The 16,572-nt window shown below is 50.8% G+C and overlaps 10 protein-coding genes across 10 annotated transcripts; 3 read left to right on the top strand and 7 right to left on the bottom strand.

Annotated features, from left to right (window-relative positions):
- Positions 1–611: 611 nt before the first annotated feature.
- IAQ61_007947 (uncharacterized protein) lies at positions 612–1,118 on the bottom strand (the record flags this gene model as incomplete). Its single annotated transcript, XM_066097796.1, has 1 exon — positions 612–1,118. One exon carries the CDS (start codon positions 1,116–1,118, stop codon positions 612–614), a length of 507 nt encoding a protein of 168 aa, XP_065952293.1.
- A 958-nt stretch (positions 1,119–2,076) lies between these two features.
- On the bottom strand, positions 2,077–3,099 carry IAQ61_007946 (uncharacterized protein; the record flags this gene model as incomplete). The annotated part of the gene is made up of 1 exon (XM_003840544.1): positions 2,077–3,099. One exon carries the CDS (start codon positions 3,097–3,099, stop codon positions 2,077–2,079), a length of 1,023 nt encoding a protein of 340 aa, XP_003840592.1.
- Positions 3,100–3,500: 401 nt separating this feature from the next.
- Positions 3,501–3,824, top strand: IAQ61_007945 (uncharacterized protein; the record flags this gene model as incomplete). Its single annotated transcript, XM_003840545.1, has 1 exon — positions 3,501–3,824. The coding sequence occupies one exon, from the start codon at positions 3,501–3,503 to the stop codon at positions 3,822–3,824; it is 324 nt and encodes a 107-aa protein (XP_003840593.1).
- A 61-nt stretch (positions 3,825–3,885) lies between these two features.
- IAQ61_007944 (uncharacterized protein) lies at positions 3,886–4,659 on the top strand (the record flags this gene model as incomplete). Its single annotated transcript, XM_066097795.1, has 1 exon — positions 3,886–4,659. One exon carries the CDS (start codon positions 3,886–3,888, stop codon positions 4,657–4,659), a length of 774 nt encoding a protein of 257 aa, XP_065952292.1.
- Positions 4,660–4,913: 254 nt separating this feature from the next.
- IAQ61_007943 (uncharacterized protein) lies at positions 4,914–6,292 on the bottom strand (the record flags this gene model as incomplete). Its single annotated transcript, XM_003840547.2, has 2 exons — positions 4,914–6,010; positions 6,076–6,292. The coding sequence occupies 2 exons, from the start codon at positions 6,290–6,292 to the stop codon at positions 4,914–4,916; spliced, it is 1,314 nt and encodes a 437-aa protein (XP_003840595.2).
- Positions 6,293–6,613: 321 nt separating this feature from the next.
- Positions 6,614–7,277, bottom strand: IAQ61_007942 (uncharacterized protein; the record flags this gene model as incomplete). Its single annotated transcript, XM_003840548.1, has 3 exons — positions 6,614–6,693; positions 6,743–7,107; positions 7,162–7,277. The coding sequence occupies 3 exons, from the start codon at positions 7,275–7,277 to the stop codon at positions 6,614–6,616; spliced, it is 561 nt and encodes a 186-aa protein (XP_003840596.1).
- Positions 7,278–7,833: 556 nt separating this feature from the next.
- Positions 7,834–9,345, bottom strand: IAQ61_007941 (uncharacterized protein; the record flags this gene model as incomplete). The annotated part of the gene is made up of 3 exons (XM_003840549.2): positions 9,264–9,345; positions 8,397–8,569; positions 7,834–8,018 (listed from the first exon to the last, which is right to left on the bottom strand). Exons 1-3 carry the CDS (start codon positions 9,335–9,337, stop codon positions 7,834–7,836), a joined length of 432 nt encoding a protein of 143 aa, XP_003840597.1. The 5' UTR covers positions 9,338–9,345.
- Positions 9,346–10,693: 1,348 nt separating this feature from the next.
- Positions 10,694–11,399, top strand: IAQ61_007940 (uncharacterized protein; the record flags this gene model as incomplete). Its single annotated transcript, XM_003840551.1, has 3 exons — positions 10,694–10,847; positions 10,909–10,980; positions 11,044–11,399. The coding sequence occupies 3 exons, from the start codon at positions 10,694–10,696 to the stop codon at positions 11,397–11,399; spliced, it is 582 nt and encodes a 193-aa protein (XP_003840599.1).
- A 374-nt stretch (positions 11,400–11,773) lies between these two features.
- On the bottom strand, positions 11,774–13,706 carry IAQ61_007939 (uncharacterized protein; the record flags this gene model as incomplete). The annotated part of the gene is made up of 3 exons (XM_003840552.1): positions 11,774–12,478; positions 12,568–13,293; positions 13,392–13,706. The coding sequence occupies 3 exons, from the start codon at positions 13,704–13,706 to the stop codon at positions 11,774–11,776; spliced, it is 1,746 nt and encodes a 581-aa protein (XP_003840600.1).
- Positions 13,707–13,872: 166 nt separating this feature from the next.
- Positions 13,873–16,343, bottom strand: IAQ61_007938 (uncharacterized protein). The gene is made up of 3 exons (XM_003840553.2): positions 15,776–16,343; positions 15,454–15,726; positions 13,873–15,403 (listed from the first exon to the last, which is right to left on the bottom strand). The coding sequence occupies exons 1-3, from the start codon at positions 15,873–15,875 to the stop codon at positions 14,520–14,522; spliced, it is 1,257 nt and encodes a 418-aa protein (XP_003840601.1). The 5' UTR covers positions 15,876–16,343; the 3' UTR covers positions 13,873–14,519.
- Between the last annotated feature and the right edge of the window lie 229 nt (positions 16,344–16,572).

Below are 16,572 nucleotides of genomic sequence, written 5' to 3'. Positions count from 1 at the left end.
CGAGTGACTGACTTGGCTTTGGCCTTTGACCTTCTTCTTCACTTTTCTCCCCCAAACCAACAGCTTCTCCACCAAAACTTGCATCGCCAACTTCCACTGTACCCGCGCTTGTCCATCAACCGCTTGCGCCTTCACACGTAAGTAGCCAGCCTTTTTGTCTGATCCCATCTGCTTTCCCATTTCCATTTCCCATTCCATGTGTATACTCTACATGTGTGCTGTTTGTCCTTCTCTGCTGTGTGCGCGCCAGTGTGTGTGTGTGTGCGCGCCAGTGTGTGTGTGTGTGTGTGTGTGTGTGTCTGTGTGTGGAACTCGCCCGGATGGTCCGCTGGCGCCCGGGGCAACACAGGCCAAACAAAATGCCTCAATGTCCCATCTGCAGAAATTTTCGGCCAACGCGGCGCGCTCATTTAAAAGCCGAGCATGGGGCCTCGTCCGCCCCAAAAAGGTCGACCTTGGATCGATCTTGCCTTTGCCCGCCGTCGACCTCTTGTTCCTCCAGTCCCCCCATCCTCGCTGCTCGCCGAGTCCATTGTCGCGACTGTTCCTGTTGGGTTGATCCGATCGCGCGCTGACCAGCCTTCTTTTCGCATCAACAGCTTCGACAAGCTTCACGCATCTCGTCTCTTGTTTGAGGACCGATTCAATTCGTAAAGGTAAGCTTCCTGTCGACTGCTCCTCGAGCCATGAGCTCCATTGCGCCCGTCACAGACGCAGCTGGCACGACCCGTCCTGTGGTACCTCAGTCGCGCTGGCGTGAGGGATGCGACCATGCTTGGCCGCGCACCTCTTCTTCCTACCAAGCCGTCGCAAGGGGGGCAATGTGACTTCACCTGTCGAGACACGGTCCTCGACATTGCGCTCCAGCTTCTGGGCTTTTCGCTGTCATTGCCATTTCCTGCAGCCTGCTCGTATCTGACCCACTGCCACAGAACCCAACATACACAATGGCCGCCATCGACATGTCCCTCGTCGCTCGCAGCGAGTACGCCCTGCACCAGCTCGTCAAGCGCAAGAACTGGGCCCAGCGTGAGCCCGGTGTCATTGTCGTCCTCGTCATTGTCTTCCTCGTTGCCGTCCTGGTCATCGCCATGTTCATCAACAAGAGAGTACGTCATCTCCTTCCCTCTTCCCACTCCGTATTGGCACAGACCACTAACGCACGACAACAGAGGCAAGCCGCCCAGGCAGGCGTCATCATTTCCAAGTAAAGATACCCCGAGTCGAGTCAAGAGCGACGGCGAAGATGCATAGGGAAGAGTGTGTGCTCTTTGGAGGTTGCGGAAAAAGGAAAGAGACGTATAGCAGCATTGTGTTACGCAATCTCGCCTGGTCATGTCATGGTATGAGTTGCATGGGAATAAGAGCTTGTGTATAATGTGTGTGTGTGTCAGTCATGTACTATGATCGGACGAGGGGAGGCATCAATCTGGATGGAGCCGGTATCCCTTTATCTTCCCTTGTAGGATCGCGCGCGCGCTGTTGTGTAAAACGCGTCCCTGGTGGCAAGGGAATATGTTGGTAATAATGAATAGTCGGATAGAAACCCCAAATGAGCATTCATTCTCCCTCCTGTCACCGTCTTTGCACGACAAAACAGCTAGAGGCTCTATCCAGACCGTGTGCATTGCAGCTTCGCCCGAGCAATCCCGATGTTTGTATCCACGCGGTGACCTGTGCCTTGGACACTATACTACCGGTGTGCAAAGGTACATGTACTCTTTTGACTTGACCTACCTACTGCACACCGACCCGCAGATCCAAAACACGAGCACGCATCCTCATGTCAAGGTTCTGGTCATGGGGTTGTATTCTTTGGAAAAATTCATTTTTTTGAGCCTTTTTTTGGGGGGGCTCATGTCTCTTCTTTAAATTTGTTCTTGCCAATAGTGCCGGTTCGTGGGTAGTATGATGAACCGAACATGTGCAACCCATGAACCCCGGGCTCCTGTCCTCTACGCCCGCTCTCTCCCTTTGCACACAATCTCTCCCTCTCTCCCTCTCCGGGGACAAGAGACCCCAACCATTACCCATTTCATGACGGCTACCACAGCGTCTGCCCTTGACCCCGCCGCCTCACCACCCCGTCCTCGCAAACTGCAAATGGTGCTTCCACACCGCATACCTACCCTCCCATGCCTCCATAAACCCCTCCATAGCTTCTTCTTCCCCCGCTCCGCGTATCGCCAGCTCAACAGCTTGGCCAAAGAGTTCATGGAGATGCCTAGAAGCTCGAGTCAAAGCGTCATTTCCCCCAAACGAATCGGAACATGTTGTTGATATGCGGACTCGAACATTGGTGAGAGTCTTGTTGGCTTGGGCTTCGAGGTGGGTGAGAGCAAGGGAGCTGGGCTGTGTATTTTCAACCGAGGCCTTGGATTTCCGGGATAAGCGGCGGAACTGCAGAATGGGCAAGAGCCATGGTTCACGGAGATTGAACTTGGGCGCGTGGTTGGGGTGGTGGATGTCCACTTCCAGAGTCTTTAGATTGAGGAGTTTCTTTGCGGCGGATCTGCAGGCGCGGGACCAGCTGGAGAGATGTTTGGCTTTCCAGATGCAGTCGCAGCTGTTGACAGGCTCACCATAGGTGGTGTAGTGGAGTTGGAGCTTCGTGATGAGGGTCAAGTTTGTTTGGGGGACTAGGGAGAGAAACGCATTGATTCGCTTGGGGGCGTTGAAGGCGAAGACGGTTTTATTGTATAGGTATGCATTTGTCTCACCATAGATCTGTTTACAGACAAGGTTGAGTGCGTAGATCGATGAAGCCCAGTTCGTGTTCAGACCTTTGACAATGTTATACTGGCCTAGTGGTCGAGATATCCGTATGGTGGTGGGTTGTTGGGGTGCTTCTTGCGTTTCGTACTTGTAGGGCTTGTGCTCTGAGTGTACGAGACCAGACCAGAGCTTCACGGTGCGGGATTGGGGTGAATGAAATTGGAAACCTTCGGCTGCGAACTCGCAGCGAAAGGATGGTGCAAAGTAGTGTGTGTAGACTTGGTTGCGAATCTCGCCGGGGAGAGACATGAAGCCCCGGATCTTCTTTGGTGCTGGCTCTGTGCCGGGACGCGCACGGGAGAAGAGAGTAGCTGAAGAGGCCATGTTCACAATAAGATGGCAGAGAGAATGGCTCGAAAGATACTCTACTATGATAGTTTCAGCGGACGAATCGAATATGTCTGGACTCTGGAATTACTGGGGCTGCCACCGTGCAGACAATGTTTCCATGGTTGCAGGTAGACAGCAGCTGTTCGATTAGTCGACAACACCTAATGGTTAGCAAGAGGTAATGAAACCTGTATCAAGGAATGGCCATGTCTAGGTAGCAACAGTCTCTATCACGCCTCAACAATTTTCGGTGAGAGGAAAGTGAAGATGAGAGTGTGGGAGGCACCTGCCCTCACCTGACGTTCCAGGCCCCCCCCCACGCTAAGGAAAAGTCCCGCTGCACAACCATTCCCCATCCTGCATCGTCATGTCCACTTGCTCCCATCCTACCCACCATGCCCTCTCCTCCTTCGCTCTCCCGCTCTCTTGTCCTCTCGCGTCTGCCAGCCCGCAGCTTCAGCACCACCCGCACCCTCACCTCTCGCCTCCGCCAGCCCGGCGAGCCCACTGGCCCCAACGAACCACCCATTCACATCACCACGCCAAAGACCAAGTCGCCGCTCAAGGTCTGGCCGATCCTGTTGATCTTTGGACTAGGTACTTTCTTGTTTAAGAAGATCGTAGACCAGAGAAAGGACCAGGGATACCAGCCCAAGGGACCCATTCAGGGACACTCACCAAGTGGGAAGGGTCAGGTCAAACCAAGTCATCCTCATTAGAAGCTCCCAATTGCTCTTCCACTCTGCAGAGTAAGAACAAGAGGAACCCGGCACACCAACCATGCCCGCAATCGAACAACCCCCTGCGCTTTCGCGCACCTCGCCCCTCTTCTCTCCTGACGAAGTCACTGTTATCTTTGTGCTTGGTGGACCCGGAGCGGGCAAGGGCACACAGTGCCAGAACCTCGTGTCAGACTATGGCTTCAAGCATTTGTCTGCTGGGGATTTGCTGCGTGAGGAGCAGGACAGACCGGGCAGCGAGTTTGGCGAGATGATCAAGACATACATCAAAGAGGGCACGATTGTGCCCATGGAAGTCACGATCAAGTTGTTGGAAAATGCTATGAAGGCGAGCATGGAAAGTGGGCAGAACGAGAAGAAGCTATTCTTGATCGATGGTACGTCCATGTCCTTCCTCCCTACCCCATCCCGTCGATTTTGCCACTCCAAAACCCACATGGAAACATACACTGATTCTCTCAATCTAGGCTTCCCCCGCAAACTCGACCAAGCCCACGCTTTTGAACGTTCCGTCTGCCCCTCCAAATTTACTCTCTTCTTTGATTGCTCCGAAGCCGTCATGGAAAAGCGCCTACTGCATCGCGGCGAGACCTCTGGCCGTGCAGACGATAACCTCGAATCCATCAAGAAGCGCTTCCGCACTTTTGTTGAGACGAGCATGCCCGTGGTCAAGGAATTCGAGAGCCAGGGCAGAGTAGTCAAGGTGAATGCGGAGAGGAGCCCAGAGGAGGTGTATAGGGATGTTCAGGAGAAGCTCAAGGAGAGAGGCGTTGAGCCAATCACTTTGAAGTTTGTGCAGACGCAGAATGCTTAGGCGAAATTTGAGGATTGAGCAGTAACTGCATGTTAGCTAGAGCTTTAGGGAGCATGTTAGAGATTGGCAGACGCGTACGCGAAATCTGAACTTGATTCCTCATCTTGAGATTATTGTATATGATTGCATTGTCTATGCCGCAGCACGAGGGCTGCTAATCACCAAGAACCAGAAGCCTATGCATGCATCCGAAGCACCCGCCTTTTTCCCTTGAGAATCACGCACTAACCATCAGCCCTCCGCCTCTACCTCGTCTAGTCCAAATCATCGTCGATAGCCCTCGGCTGCTGCTTCCTCTGCCCACCCCTGTTTCCAAACCTCGATGACATCTCGGCCTTTTGGTCAGCCTTCTGCGCCTCTTCCTCCCTCTCCTGCACAAATCGCTGCTTCTCCTGCTGGATGACCTGCAGGACGCCCTGCAAGCTGTTCCGCCACAAATCCAACCGCGAAGCCACCTCTCTCCACTGGTTGTCGCCAAAGACGCGATATGTGGAGCGGTGAATGAGGAACGTCTGGTTGGACTGACTGAGCTTGCCCTCGACGAGACCGGCGCGGATCACGTCGATAACCCACATCTCGACGTCCTCATTGGGGATTTGCAGGGCCTTGGCAATGCTCTCGTAGGGGAGGGAGCGCGTCTGTCCTGCTGAGGCCGCCATAGAGGCCAATGTGAGGAGGCGGATCTTACGATTTAGAGCATCGCCGTCAAGGCCGGACTCGGCAACCCAACCGTCGTGCTCGTCCTTGAAGTCGTTGTAGTCGTCCAGCAGATCCGAGTTGAAGATTTCGAGGAGCTGGAAGTATATAGGGTCGGAGTTGCGCAGAGCCTGAATGGAGTCCAGTTCGGTGAGGTCTTGGAAGTCGAAGTGGTTGGGGTGTGTGAGGGCGGCCTTGAGCGCGCGAAGGGAGAGATCGCGAGCCTCTTGGCTTGAGACTTCTTCCGAAGAGAATGTGCGCAGAGCGCGGATGAGGTATGTGTACGCCTGTTCATCTTCACCAGCGTCGGCTGCGACATCGCTAATTGCTAGGTACAGCTTGCGGTTCTCATCGCTGCTGGTTTCCCATGCCTCCAACCAGGCGTCCAGTTGCATCAGCTGTGGGCGCAGAGTCTCGAAGTTGGAGGTGGCGCGGATGATGCGGAGGATGGAGAGGAAGACGTGGTACCTCACCTCGCTGTTGGCTGGGGTGGTGTTGAAGATTGTGCTGAGAATCGAAAGGGCGAGGCCGCCACCGTTCTGGGGTGACGAGGAGATTGGCGCGCTCAGATTGTTGCAGATCTTGGGCAGGTACATGGAAACATTTGGCGACTGCATCACAAGGTGGATGAGCAGGTTGTATGCTGCTATGAATTCTGTTTTGCGCACAATGTCAGCCGCGCCTGTCTCGCATCATTTGCGAAAATCCCATTGCCCATACCCTTTTCTGGTGCCTGGTTCAGCGCCTGACTGCCGACTACCAGCTTCTTGAGGACCTCATCCTTCTTGTTCTCCTTGAGCAGATCCGCGCTCTCGCCCTGCAGATTGGAACTCTCGTCGCCCTGAGATTTTTTGAGGCCGTCAATGTATTGTGCGAACTCGTCGGTAAGCTCCTCAAAGGTACCCTCGATGAGGAGTGTGTTCTTGGGACCCGGCATGGTGTATTTTCGTCTCGAATTCGGCCTGGGGACGTAGAAGGGGGGGCGGTGGACACAGTGCGCGGGGCTGGTGGGCGGCGTCGTCAATGAGGTTGCGCTTCCTGTGGTGGGATGCCAAGACTTTCAAAATTCGACATCACCGAGTGTTATCGATAGGTGCACAGACCATGTACGAGTAAAAGAGACAAAAAGATGTGCACGGCTGTGAGTCCACAGATTAACTACACCACGGTAATCAACTACACTAAAGCTTGCTATGATTATATAGAATCAACATATCATGCTGGGGAACACCAAGATATTCCCCGTTCTTTCTGCATTCTACTTCTCAGAACCACTGCCTTCTACTTTCACGAGTTTCAGAGTCACGGGAGTAATGCTCTCTTTGGTATCACTGACTCCTGCATAATGTTAGTTTGAATGCTGATGTCACCACCTCAACGTACATACCATCGTATAGCGCTACACTATAGGTACCCCCATTGCGCTGGACAGCTACAAACGTTCGGTCCTTCAAGCTACTCCCATCGCTCACCCCCAAAACACCGTTGTCCTTGGTGAATGTTGCCCACTGCATCTGGACGCCGCATGGGATAGTATAACTTGACATCTGGATCGCGTAGAGAAGAACGTTATTAGGCCCTTGGAGGGCGACCTGGTGCGTCAAATTGTCGATTGCATTCAGGCTCCAGGTGCCAGTTGGATCGTACTTAGTCACATAGAATTGGCTGGCTTGACTCTGGGAATTTGACAGGGTGTAGCTAATTGCTCCGCTTTCGAGAGACACCCATTGATTTGCTAGAGCAGTTGTGTCACTGTGATCCACGTCAGCTTTTAGGTATTAATCGACTGTCAACTGCAAAACTCACGACTCAACCTGCAACATGAAGCGTGCTCTTCCTGAGTCGGGAGCTGCTCGTGGAGTAAATGGCGATGCTGCTGCAAGACCAGCAAGTGCCGCGGCGAGAAACAGGAGGGACTTCATGATGGACGATAGCTAATGGTGTGTCGGTACAAGATGCGTTCTTTGTTCTGGGCTTTCCTTGCCGTATTAAAGTAAGGCTTGTTTGGGAGGAGCGAGGCAGAAGAGACGAAGTAGCAAAATAAAAGAGTGACGGCCTGCTGCTTTACTAAGAGTGCTCTAGAAGGCCTATATATACCCTTGCCTCAGGTAAGCCCTAGCCCCTTATCCAACTATACAAAATACTCTCTGCAACGGAACAATGGCTGATTTCGAATCTAGTCCACCTTGCTTACACTGGTTCTAGACAGTCTTGAGGACCATTCATTCTACTTATTTTCTTCCAACTGTGACGAGCGATCTACTGACAATATCATTGCTTTATTACGCAGCTCAAGATATCTGCCAAACGCTGCATCTTGTATTCCATGAGAAATCTGTGTTCACTTGTGTACTAAGAATGACCAGTGAAAAGAGAGCATGTATGCAGGTACCGCACATACCTACATAAATTACCGCTCGGCTAGTTACCGGCCAGATGGGTCACCCTGTCCTCCCGTTGGGCTAGATCAGGGGGAATTCATGCTACGATATGTGCTGTAACAGATGCGGTAGCTCCGATGATCATTCCTACGAGGCAGATACTCGTGTTGTATGCTTCGGCGAGCCTAGCCACGAGAGGAGACCACATAGATGGCGTCACACTAGATCGTGTGGCGATCGCAGATTCAGAGTCTGCTTTGTCTGTGTATAGCCTCGATAGCGCTGGTCACATGTTTTTCAGTCAGCACTACGGGAGGACTCTGGTTTACTTAAACTATATATTGGTTCGGTAGAGTGATTGTCGTCTTTCCCTGTTGTTCTTGGGCTCTTTCCTTGCTGTGAGTGGGGCTGCTGGGGAGGAGCGAGATGGAGAAAAGAAGAAGGAATTGTAGAGTGTATTGAAGGAATGATAGTTTGTTATCCTAGTGATAGTGATACAGAATATCTTATGATGTTCCCCTAGCCAACCACACACTATGAGTGCCCTGTACAATGGTGCAAACTCCTCCCTCTTTGAGTTTGGCAAGTTGGCATCGTCATGCTCCCAACACCTTCCAAATACCCCCTATTCGTTAGAGTTTTAATGCCTAGTAATTATACCTGAGCCCCTAGTCCCGTATTGGTAAATTTTATTGTAGTAATTTGACAATTCGGGCCTATTTTTGTCCTGCCGAATTTTCCTCGGCAACTCTGCTTTGCTTACGCCTAGGCTTTCCTCTGCGTTAAATTGGGGCCCAAGGTCCCTTTTGCTGAGGCTTTTGGGAAGGTTGAAGCTTGTTACTATAGTGGTAAGGCTGGTCTAGAAGGTTGATACGAGGCTCTTCGGTACGGTGGTAAGTCAGGCTCGTGGGCTGAGACTGAAGACGTCTGGCTCCTCTACTCCCCAGCACTAACCCCCCATAACAATAGATAAACTCTCTGATCAAATCACCAATTGAGCTGATACAAAAGCGTTTCTTCTAGAGTTCTTGGGCTCTTTCCTTATTGTAGGTAGGGCTGCTAGAGAGGACCTAGGTACCATGGATGAGGTGGAGGATAGTTCGCTGTCCTTCCCGGAAGTGCTCCAGAAGACCTCTCTACACCCCTTTATACAACCATAGACTACGGGCATCCTGTACGACGGCACAGTAGTGCCCTGTATACTCCTGGCGAAAGCTTGGTTGATGATCCGGTCGGGACTACTTTGACACTGGATAGGCAGCCTCTCACTGAGATTGAATGATCAGGTCGAGTTTACCCCTTCTTTCCTGCGACCACAGTGATATTGGTAACACCAAGACTGAGCTGTGATAGGTTCTTCACTCTTACTCACCAGGCTTGTCATCAGCATAACACCGAATGCACCTGGAGCATTCGCCACTGGCCGACGCTAAACTAATCCGAACAATCGTCCACCAAAAAAAATTGAACTAGCCGCTCTGGTAGGTACCGGTAGACACTTTCTGCTATAGTACGAAAAGTACTTACACGTCCAGGGTCACGCACCATACCAAGCAGACAATTTTACTCTTCGTCAAATGATTAAAATCCTTCTCAGCCATTTCGAGCCCTACTCGAGCTTCCATGAGAAGTGAAAGATGATATATGTGTTACTGTGTTTGGAGCCAAAAGGGCCGTCTTCGTCGGGCGACTAGAAAACCAAAGAGGACGAAATATGCATCCAACGCATTGACCTGCTGTCTACTCATTAGCAGATCTACGTAGAGACCTGCGAAATATGTATCAAGCATGTTCATCTCGATTTGGAAGATCTAGAAATGGAGCTGGATAGGCTTTCTGGATTTGGCTAGATAGATGTCTTCAAGATAAGTCATGCTCGCCCGTCTGGGTATTTATTTATGCTACAGCCTTCACACAACGAAAAAGATGACCCAATGGTCTGCGTAATTGCATCATTTCTTCAATTGCTACCACATCTACATCTTGTCACCTTAATTAGCATATATCGTAGTTCTCGGAGATGAGAAACATTGAGTCGCGTGTCAGACTCTATGTAGATAACCTGATCATGTGGAGTAATAGCTGGAAAGAGCTCCGCTTAATTCCAACCAGCTTCTATATGCTTCAGTTTCAGCACTTCATCTTAGGAAGATTTCGGGACCTCGTTGAGCAAGCGGACCACCGCCATACACAGCCTCTTCGTGGAACAAACAAACACTGGCCGGGGATGGAGATCGCTCAGAGCCTTCAGTCCGCATTCATCGATCCACCTTGGCAGACACGCCTGGCTCCTTTGTAGAACCACAGAATCACGTAACTTTACAGCAACTGCCTCCTCAAGACAATTTATCAAGTGCAGATTCAGTGAGGATCTGGAGTTAATCTCCGAGATTGAAGCTGGTAAAGAACTCCTTATAGTCGTCAAGCGTGGCCGGACAGCAGCTGTTGAGGAGAAGACTACACGGCTTACTGCGCTTGATCTTTGAAATTGCTTGGAAACATGACCTGATCGCAGATCCAGATGGAAACAAGATACTGGCTGTGCTCCCTTGACAGTGAGACATAGGCCATTCGTCATAAGACGGAAATACGAAACCTTAAGTGGCTTGTTTTTTGATAGAAAGAATATGAACGAACACTTCGAGATGTAATGAAGCTTTAGTAGTAAACGAAATGCCGAAGAAGTGCATTGTGGGGTTACCAGGATTGAAATTGGCACAGCTTTCAGCCGGCATCACATATATTCGAACTGCCATAATTTAGCTTGGCTTCTACTTAATAACTTAAAGTCACTTACGGAAGTCAGTGCTATGATGATGAAAATTCACTTTTTCCGCACCGTGATGCAGAGAGTATAATTCCATCCAATGGATTTTTTAACCTCGTCGGTCCCACCTATATGAGTTAGGAGCGACCACTGCTTCCAGCTTTCATTCTCATACTTTTTATCATCCAACATGAAGCTTACTACCATTGTTCCATCGTTTCTACTAGCCACACTAGGTTTGTCCCAGACCACACCTGCTGGCTTTTCACCTGCTACAAACGTGACACTGGACCTGTACTATGGCACAGCCTACATCAGCCCCGGCCTCATCGTCAGGAAATCCAGTACGCGAAACCCTACCTGCCATGCAGGTCCGCAAACCACCCGCTAACGTAGGACTTATAGTAACCCAATCCGCCCCAAAAATCGGTCTCACAAACACAACACTCACAGGGAAATACCTCCTCGCCATGATCGGTATGATCCTCGAATCCCGCCGCACCCCGGATCCTCACTCTTCCCCATTCTAACCCCCAGCAGACATCGACGGCTCCCAAAACGCGCGCCAAACAACCGTTCTTCACGCCCTCCTCTCTGACTTCACACCATCCGGTACAACTCTCAACACCACGACCCTACTCACCACCAAATCCACCTCGCCATCCTCATACTTTGGCCCTGCGCCACCGGCCGGCAGCCCACCAACACACCGCTACGTGTTTCTACTGCATGAACAGCCTGCAGGATTTGCGGTGCCAGCGGCGCATAAGCAAGCTGTGAGTAGTCGGTTTGGAATCGATTGGGTTGCGTTTATGAAGGATGCGGGGTTGGGGGCACCGGTGGCGGGGAATTGGTTGCAGGTTAAGAGTGGGGATAATACAAAGAGAAGGGTGTGAGAGAGTGGGGGGTATTCTATGCGAAGTGTGTGGTGTTGGGAAGGGAAGGCAAGGCTGGGAAGGTGGGAAGGCTGGGTATTCTATGGGTTATGCTATTTGCTGTGTTATGGTGTACGGAGAAACATGAGGGTCTTCGTTGGTTCGATGTGTAGTGGATGTACAAATTGTTGATTACCGTTTTAATCTGACAAAAATTGTTCCTTTGTAACATGATGGTATGGACGCCTAGCACCTTTCATAGTCTGCTGATAGTATTGCATCAACGAGTGCGGACAGTTTCTATAGGTTGGGATAGTATGAATAACGAGAGCAGAGCATCTCACATACAAGTAAAGACAGGCAATTATCGCCTTAACCCCTCTATCCTTTAGTACTCACTTCGCCCCCTCTCCAAGTCTAAGATAAGCTTGCTCGGGATTCCTCGTCAACATATCAATGACCCCCCATCCATCATACGCCTCGGGCACAGCCCTCAACTCAAACGCCCAAATCACCAACACAAGCGCAATCCTCAACTCCAAATACGCCAACTTCCTGCCATAACAACCCCTCTGACCCGCTCCAAACTGCAACTGCGGTCCTGCCATTGGGTCAAACACTTCCTTGCCCTCTTGGTCGCGAACTAGCCATCGCTGTGGATCAAACTCGGCAATGGTGTCTGGGTCCCATGTTCCCGTCTTCCCACCACCGGCTTTGTGGTACGATGTGCTGCGCAGGGAATCGGGGATCGGCCAGGGGGGCGCATTGACACCAGCGTGAATAGTGACAAATGTGACGCGGGTCCCCTTTGGAATCACGTGGCCGAGGACAACGGCATCGCGGGTTGCGGTGCGCGCAGGCAGAGCGGACGTGGTGGAGCAGCGTATGCATTCTTCGAGCACAGCGTCGAGGTAGTGGTTCGTGCTTGTTGCGATTTCTTGGGCACTTGGGGTGCGGGAGGTTGCGCGGGCGGCGGGGAAGGTGGCATGGAGGGAGGTGCGGAGAGCGAGTTGGACGGAAGGGTATTTGGTGAGGAATTTCACGGACCAGAGCAGGGTGGTGGAGGTTGTGTCGTGGCCGGCTATCATGAGGCCGAAGAGCTTGGGTGGAGGTCTACGTTAGCTCGAGTCATCTGTGAGATGGAGGAACGGGATGGGCGATCTTGTATCGGCGTGGGAAAAGAGCTTACATCGTCTTTGATTGCTGGCGAATAGTACATCGGCGCCCTCCCTTCCTTTTCCGCAGCCATTTGTTCTCTGCGTAGTACATGGTCTACCCCATTTGTGATGACGATTTCCTGGTCGTCTTTCATCTTCGCCAATCTCTCCTCTGCAAGCCTGATCTGCTCCGTCATCACTGTATCCTTAACCCTCCAATGCTTTCTCAGCGACGGATAGTATCTTTGCAGAAACCCCCTAATAATTGGATACGGGCTCTTGAGCGTCTCCTCAATACTATCCGTCAGTCTCAACACTGCCTCAAATATAGCCTCTGCTGGCACTCTCTCGAAGACTACCTCCTCATTAGCACCACCAGGCAACTGCATACTTTTGTTCGAAGCTAACAGCTCAACCGACTTCCTTGTTGCAGTGTCCTCTGCACCGCCAAACACAGCGGCCCAAATCGCCTCGAGAGAGGCCTCGTATACGTCGTGCTTGACACTGAACGGTCGGCCTTGAGCAAGTCTCATCTTCTCCCTCCACAGTGCGACCATGTCTGAGAACTTTTCATGCAATTGCGGAGCCGCCACGCTATTGAGGAAGGCAGGAGTCATGAGGTCTGAGACTAACTTGCGCTGTGCACGCCACGCTTCATTTGTGACGAGATTGGCGTGGAACTGCGGTGTGACACCCCAGAAGATGTCACCTATTAAATCGGGTTTGTCGAACTCTTTCGTACGTCGCATGAGGATGTCCTGTTGACATTGTTATTCAGGAGTTCGCTCGTTGCCGCGAAGTTAATGAGTCGGGTTTCATGTGGCATTCGAGAATCGCCTCTACTACTCCAACATACCTGTGCCTCACGAAAGTCATCAATGACAATCCATTGTCTCCGGAACAAACCAACCCACAACTGTACGATGGGAGAATTGTGCCGCTCATTGTGGGTTTTGAACCAGTCGCTGACAGTCTTGGATGTTTTCAAATGATGAAGCATGGAAGGGATATCACCAAAGATTGAGCGTGTTGCTTCTGGATTGTAGGGTATTCCTGGAATAGGTTTGGGTAAAAGCCATAAGTAGAATGAGTAGAGTGCTGCAAAGACTATCGCTGTGACGATGACGGGTGTGGATGCGATAGTATTATCGAGGCCTTTAGTTGACGCCATGGTCCGCGACAATGTAGATGAACTGCTTGAAAATCAGTGAGATTTTTGAAAAGACAGAAACAATGTGGGAGATTATCGTTTGTGTTCAGTATTGTATGCATATATAGTTACTCAATGTGACGATCACTGCTCTACCGGTACCACAGAGCACAGCATCCGACGTCCACTCCATATACACGCTGCTTGACTGTCACGACCTATGCGGTTCAACCGATTAACCGTCGGGTTACCGATACTACGCATGTAACTACCCAGCAGTAAGCGATGTAGTGCACCCACACAGTGTATCACCCCTAACAAATCGAGTTTACTGCTGACAGAGTCGTATTATAGCAGCAGGATTACGACAGGTTGGCGCATCAAACTTCGCATTTTCCTGCATGTGCTTATGGATCTCCCATAACGACGCCTATATGTGCGGAAATGCTGATGGCCAATAGTGCAAAAGCACCATAATCCCAATGTGGACAGACATTGCTGTGTCGGCGAATCGCGATCATAAACTGTAAGCACGAGAGCGGAGTGCTAAATCTGCAACATCGCGCTTCAGGCGCTCTGGGTAAAACCCTCGGCTCTTTACAACATCAACGGTTCAAGCGCTTTCTCCTAGTAGAGCTGATAATGCAGTCTAGATTAGTTTTCAGACATCTCACGTGCACTACCATTCCGGTCTGGTACGAGCTACGTCAGTACCTTGTAATGCAAGAAGATCGACCAGCCACAGTGTTGTGGAATCGAATCCTTGGCCGTCGAAAGGGAGAATCCAATGGTCTTCGAAAAGGGTTTGAGGAAGCAAGTCATTGCTAAGGACCTTCAGCTGATATTGTATCTGTCCATCTCTTCATCGATCCAGCTTCCGTGGTTCACTCTGGTCCGCCGCCTCCACCGCTCCCGATCTTCACGCAGGCGGGTCTCCCATCCATCATTTCCATGGACCGATTCTGCACGACTTATGTCAGCGCTGACCTTTCGTGGATCCACGAAGTCTGGCAAGTACTGATTGCCAAAGTCATAACTAAGCCGTCCCATATGCAGGCGTCCGCTGCCACTATTCCGTCCAGTACGAACAGAATTTGTCTTTTCAAGCGTGAGTGGGGTGGATGTTGCCCTTTGATCCTGGACGCTCTGAGGAATCCGGCTTTGATCTGACTCTGTTCGATCACGTACAAGCTGGACAAGTTTACCCAAAACGGCGAACTCAAGTTTGAGTTTGATGGAGTACACAACGCCCTTCAGTGTCGTTTCAATCAGATACAGACTGGCAAATGCCACGCCAAGTAGAGCCAAGTCCATGGATATAATAATGATATTGATAACCAGGAGCTGATACATAGTTTTTCGCACCATTGCATTCTTGAGATGGCCATTTCCAGATGCGTTGTCGATGCTTTGCACATCGTCTTGTATGGATTCAGATAGCTTCAACAACCGCACTGTCTCCTTGATGTATATGATGGAGAGGATGGTCTCCTGTAAGAAGAACCCAATCATCTGAATCTTTTCCATGATTGTGTATCCGCTGACAAAACGTTGCAGCGTAGTACGAGTAAGGGTGTTTGAGTTCGAGCCGAAAGTGAGGACAGTGGTCGTTGAGTGTAGAATACAGCCGTTGATGATAATCATATAGAGAGTCCAGCGAAGGACGCGACGAGAATTCGTGAGTAGGTGCAAGCGTGACCAAAGGACAACTGATTGTCCTGCCTATCATTAACGCTCAAACTCTGTACAATCTTATGTTGCACCTTACCTGTAACCATTGTGTACCATCCAATAGTCAACAGGACCACAGCAACATACCCCTCATCACGTCCAGGATCCAGCAATTGGAAGAACTTGATCAGGAATCCAAGTGAATATGGTATGATCCCAAACGCGCTAACAATCATGGACCAAAAGTACCAGCCTCGAAAGCGCTGAAATGTGACAAAGACAATGACGATGAGTTCCAGAGCATTGTATAGTGAAAGACCGAGCAGGAAAGCAATAATAATTTTTAGTGAGAGGGAGTCGCCCGTATATCCTAAAAGAGCACGTCAGTACAGCCATGCCAGCGAAAACGATTCACATACCTCCAGTGATTCCCGCGCCTGCAGATTCAAGAGCGCCTTGGGCAGGTGTAGGCGCTGGATTGTAGGCGGACGTCGTTGTACTCGGGACAGCGCTCGTCATTCTATTGTAGTCCAATGTCGGTCAACAATTGCAAGCGCATCCTCGTCGCTGAGATGTTGCAAATGGCCACGCAGACTGCCCTCCACATAGTAGTACCCACTCTATCAGTAGGCAGTGGTAATCTTGTGGCAGCGAACAATAAAGCTATACAGACGTCTGATGTTTCGCGAAGGAGCAATAAACAAGTTTGAGCCCATCGACGGTGCGTGCACTGAATTCTCCGTACGCGGTCCAGTAATTAGGAAAGTCTGCCGGCAGATGCATGAGATATGACGTGGGGCTTCTCCACGTACTAATGGTTGAGGGCTGAAAGTCTGGGGTAGGTCGGCCCTACAAATGGCCTCATTCTTCTGTGTTGGCAATGATGTGCAAGGTGAAATATTCAACGGCCACGCTGTTTTTGGTTTGAAACCATCGCTTTGGAAAACAATCGACTCATGAACATAACGAAATCCAGCTTGGGGGAATATTATACAGTCATGACGTCGATGGCTGTCTCAATCGCCTGTAGGTAACAGCTGCAGCCCGCGTTGCTCAATTCCACTTTGGCATGGCGCCAACATCGACACAGCTGAGATCCCACATCATGCCGTCGAGATAACGTTATGTCTACGGCAGCGCCAGTAGATCACTGATGTGCAATCGGCCAATACGTTGGAGATCGCGACTGAGTTCTCAACATCTGCACTGTACCATC

This window comes from Plenodomus lingam, assembly GCF_022343315.1.
Source record: "Plenodomus lingam strain CAN1 chromosome Unknown contig_3, whole genome shotgun sequence".
Lineage (NCBI taxonomy): Eukaryota > Fungi > Ascomycota > Dothideomycetes > Pleosporales > Leptosphaeriaceae > Plenodomus > Plenodomus lingam.
This window is presented reverse-complemented; position numbering and strand designations above follow the sequence as displayed.

Bases quoted from the DNA above. Each gene is read 5' to 3' on its own strand.
- IAQ61_007938 (XM_003840553.2), bottom strand. From the start codon at position 15,875: ATGACGAGCGCTGTCCCGAGTACAACGACGTCCGCCTACAATCCAGCG. The intron at 15,727-15,775 runs GTATGTGAATCG...GTGCTCTTTTAG, and splicing joins AGGCGCGGGAATCACTGGAG to GATATACGGGCGACTCCCTC. The intron at 15,404-15,453 runs GTAAGGTGCAAC...AATGATAGGCAG, and splicing joins ATGGTACACAATGGTTACAG to GACAATCAGTTGTCCTTTGG.